We start from the raw sequence: 4,283 nt of genomic DNA on the forward strand, positions 1-4,283 counted from the left end.
GCATCCGGAGCCTGTGCTCCGCAAATGGGAGAGGCCACAACAGTGAGAGGCCCCCAAAAAACAAAAAAAAAAAAAAAAAAAAAAAAAATGCCAAGGACCCAAAGAGCCAAAACAATGTTGAGGAGAAATAAAGGAATAGAGTTGGAAGACTTCCGTCTGTGGAGCTGTGGAAATCAAGACGATGTGGCACTGGTGTAAGGACGCAGAAGGACAGAACACAACTGATGGTTGAATGCGTTTCAGCAAAGGCGCCAGGCCACTCAGTGGGGGAAGGACCACGTTCCCGACACTGTCGACATGCACGCCTCCCACCCCCAGACTCACGGGAGCTCTGCAGCATCAGTGCCGAGAGCAGGGAGGTGCCCCTGTGCCTCTGAGACGGTCCTGCTGGGAGGGAGGCATGTGTGACCATTTCTAGAAATCCTGCCACTTGCTTCCACCAAACACTCTACACAAAAACGACCTCAAAATGGATCACAGACCTAAACGGCAGAGTGAGAACTCTAAAGCTTCTCAAAGAAAAAACAGGAGAAAATCTTCATGACCTTACATTAGGCAAAGAGTTCTTAGACACCAAAAACACAACCCATGCTAAAAAAAATGATATGTTTGACTTCATCAAAATTTGAAACTTTTGTGCTTCAGCAGACAGACACACTACAGAAAATAAAAAGACAAGCCCCAGATGGGTCACAAATATTAACAAATCACATATGTGATGAAAGACTTGTGCCTGGAACATATAAAGAACTTAAAAATTTTTTATTGACATACAGTTGATTTACAATGTTGTGTTAAAAGAACTTTTATAACTCAATAATAAAACAATTATATTTTTAAGTGAGCGGAAGATTTGAAGAGACATTCACCAAAGATGACGTAAGAATGGCTAATAACCCACGTGAACATCATTAGTCACCAGGGAAACGCAAACTATAAATGCAATTAGGTACCACTTCACACCCACTAGGAAGTCTACACTAAAAAAGACAAGAGATTTCCCTGGTGGTGCAGTGGTTAAGAATCCACCTGCCAATGCAGGGGACATGGGTTCAAGCCCTGGTCTGGGAGGATCCCACATGCCGCGGAGCAGCTGGGTCCGTGCACCACAACTACTGAAACCTGCACGCCTGGAGCCCGTGCTCTACAACAAGAGAAGCCACCGCAATGAGAAGCCTATGCGCTGTGGCGAGGAGTGGCTCTCGCTTACTGCAACTAGAGAAAGCCCTTGCGTAGCAAAAAAGACCCAATGCAGCCAAAAACAAACAAACAAACAAATTAATTAATTTTTAAAAAAAGATAATGACAAGTGTTGGCTAGGATGTGGAGAAGCCAGAATCCTCTCCCACACAGCCAGTGGGGACATGAAACGGTGCAGCTTCTGGGGAAGGCCTGGCAGTGACAGGAGTCAAACACAAACTTACCACGAGGTTCAAGAGTTCTGCTCCTGGCAACCTACCCAAGAGAAATAAGACATATGTCCACACAAAGATTTGTACACAAATATTCACAGCAGTGTTACTCATTAACAGTCAAAAACTGAAAACGATGCAAATGTTCACCAACTGGTCAATGGAAGAATACTCTGGTCTGCCCAAAGGAACACGCTACCACATGGATGAACTCATGTAAGTGAGAGAGGCCAAAGATGCATCTTACATGATTTCATTTACATGAAACGTCCAGGAACAGCAAGTGTATAGAGATGGGAAGCCCACTGGCAGCTCCGGGGCTGGAGTCGGGGCTGGGGCCTGCGGGCAAGGAATCGTGTAGAGATGATGGATGTACTAAACACTGGATTGTGGCGACAGCTGCACAGGTGCTCAAGTCTTTTTTTTTTTTAAACAAGTTTATTTTATTATTTTTTTCAATAATAGTTCTTTAATTTATTTATTTATTTTTGGCTGCGTCGGGTCTTAGTTGCGGCACGTGGGCTCTCTAGTTGAGGTTGCGCAAGCTCAGTAGCTGTGGCTCGTGGGCTTAGTTGTCCCGCGGCATGTGGGATCTTAGTTCCCTGACCAGGGATTGAATCCGCGTCCCCTGCATTGTAAGGCAGATTCTTTATCACTGGACCACCAGGGAAGTCCCAGTGCTCAAGTCTTAAACTGACTAAGAATCATCGAATCGTATACTCAAAGCAAGTGAATATTATGATAATAAATTATATCTCAATTAAGCTGCCAAAAATAAACACAAACATGTATTACTTCACCCTCTCAAAATTAGGCACCAAATTCTAAACAAAATTGACCGTCAGTGAGGCTTAAACAAGAAATTCCCCTTATTCCACCAGAGAGGGCTTCAAGTGTGAAGAAACATTGCGAGGCTGTCAGCACCCACGCCCACTGATACGGGGACAACTCCCAACAGGCAGGGAAGTGCCCAGAGGAAAGCTGACTCAGCAGCTTCCATAAGGCCAAGATTTTACGAGAAATCAAGTGTGCTCGACTGCGGTGGGGCGGACTGGAAACTCGGCTGGAGCACGTCAGGGAGACCCAGCCACAAATCTGCAGCCTGTTTTTCACATTTAGAACGGTCTTCGCTACATCTATTCTGCCAGTTGCTCTGTTTTACTAATGTTTTTTTAATTCAGAAAAGTAACCAAATGGGCCACTTTCCTTTCCTGACCCCCCTCCCGTCCTTCCTGAGGACGCTCCTGTTTCCCTGAGAGGCGGCCCCCGGCCCCCAGACTCCAGGGGACCCGGGGATACTCGGCGCCCCTGCCCCACAAGCCGCCCGCACCTGCTGCCTTGTAATCGATCCTCCACACCCCCTGTGATGCCGGCCACTCTGGACATGGGATGATGAAGGAAACCACGAACACCACGAAAAGGCAGACGAACAGCGAAAGAAAAAAGGCCACCGTCCGGCACCGGGAGAGGCGGGACTGCGGGGGCGGCTGCACGCTGGTTTCCTTTCCCGCTGGGTTTCCCAGATGTTCCTGCACCTTCCTGTTCTCGTTCTTCAGGGGGTGGATCTCGGCTTCTAAGTCCTTGCTGTCCGTCATCGTGTGCACACCCCCAAGCTCACCTCTTGGCCACTGTGGTGGCGACACAGGAGAGGTGGTCAGGAGCCCCAGGGGCGGCTGTGACCGCGGCCCATCAGCCCAAGAAAGGGTGTCACAGACTCCACTGGAGAAGGCCTCTAATTCAGAAGGGCAGTGGGCGCACAGAGGCAGCACGCAGGACAGGTTTCCCTCTACGCTCTGCAGCTCCTGCCTGATGACCTGGGCGGCCGGCCGGGCTAGACTACGGCAGAGCATGCATTAAACATTAACTATTAACTGAGGTACCTCTGACCGGCCCTGACCCGAGTCAGGGTCTGCCCCCCAGGGAGGGGGCTGTACTTACTCACCAGGTGACCCAAGTGAGCTGCGAGGTCTGACAGCACCTGTGTCCTTCCCTGTGAAAGGAAAACAACAGTGTTTACAAGACTCTGAGGGTTAAAGCAGTAAATGCACAGAAGCACTTATAACAGTATCTGACACAGTGAGCACTCAAGCTAATTATTATTGGTAACAAGATAAAGTCACGCCGGGGTTGCGGTGGGGGGGGGGATGCGGGATGACCTCCCTCCTTCCTGCCCCTCCTGCTGGCAGCACTGGGCATGTCAGGGAGGAAACCCGGGGCGGCCACCTTGGAAAATAAGACGGAAAACACTTCTGAAGTTGAACCACAGACAGAGTAGGCCTGACAGCTGGAAACCTTCATCACCAAGCTTTGTGCTCTTCATCGTGCGAGAAAGAAACAAACTTCTGCCTGGCGTAAGGCAAGATATTTATTATTTTGGTCCTTTTTAAACAGCCAAACCAGTGTCCTAACTAACACAAATTATATTGAGAGGGTGCAAGGGATCAAAGGGTCTGAGTGGGTTATAAGCCTCATCTACACGAGAGGGAGGCTGTGCCAGTGGTTAAAACCAGGACAGCGGGAAGGGCTCCCTCTGGGAAGGGGTGGGTTAGGGAGGCAGGAAGAGACAACAGAATGCTGGTTTTCTCTATAAACGTTTTACCTTCTGATTTTAATTGTTTTTCTCTATTATTTAATAAAAATAATTCATTTAAAAGCCTGTGTACACAGCCACTAGAGCAACTTTGGTAATAAAATGTAAAATGGCAGGGGTGGGTGAGGAGGTAGAGACCCTGGGAAACACAGTCATGCACAGCGGCGAGGAGGAAACACGGCAACCACTGTGGAAACGGCCTGGCGGTTCCTCAGACGATCAAATACGGAGCAACTGTCTGACCCAGCAGCTCCACTCCTACATGTCTTTCCAGGAGACCC

General features: G+C 48.7%; 1 protein-coding gene across 1 annotated transcript in view; it reads right to left on the bottom strand.

Moving 5' to 3' along the window:
- The window catches only part of FAM234A (family with sequence similarity 234 member A), a 10,939-nt gene extending 7,932 nt beyond the window's left edge, over positions 1–3,007 (bottom strand). Inside the window, exon 1 of the mRNA XM_007453631.1 lies at positions 2,743–3,007. Within this exon, the coding sequence (XP_007453693.1) occupies positions 2,743–3,007 (265 nt within the window). The remainder of the gene's footprint in view (positions 1–2,742) is intronic.
- Between the last annotated feature and the right edge of the window lie 1,276 nt (positions 3,008–4,283).

Source organism: Lipotes vexillifer, unplaced genomic scaffold, assembly GCF_000442215.2.
Source record: "Lipotes vexillifer unplaced genomic scaffold, Lipotes_vexillifer_v1.1 scaffold914, whole genome shotgun sequence".
Taxonomy (NCBI): Eukaryota; Metazoa; Chordata; class Mammalia; order Artiodactyla; family Lipotidae; genus Lipotes; species Lipotes vexillifer.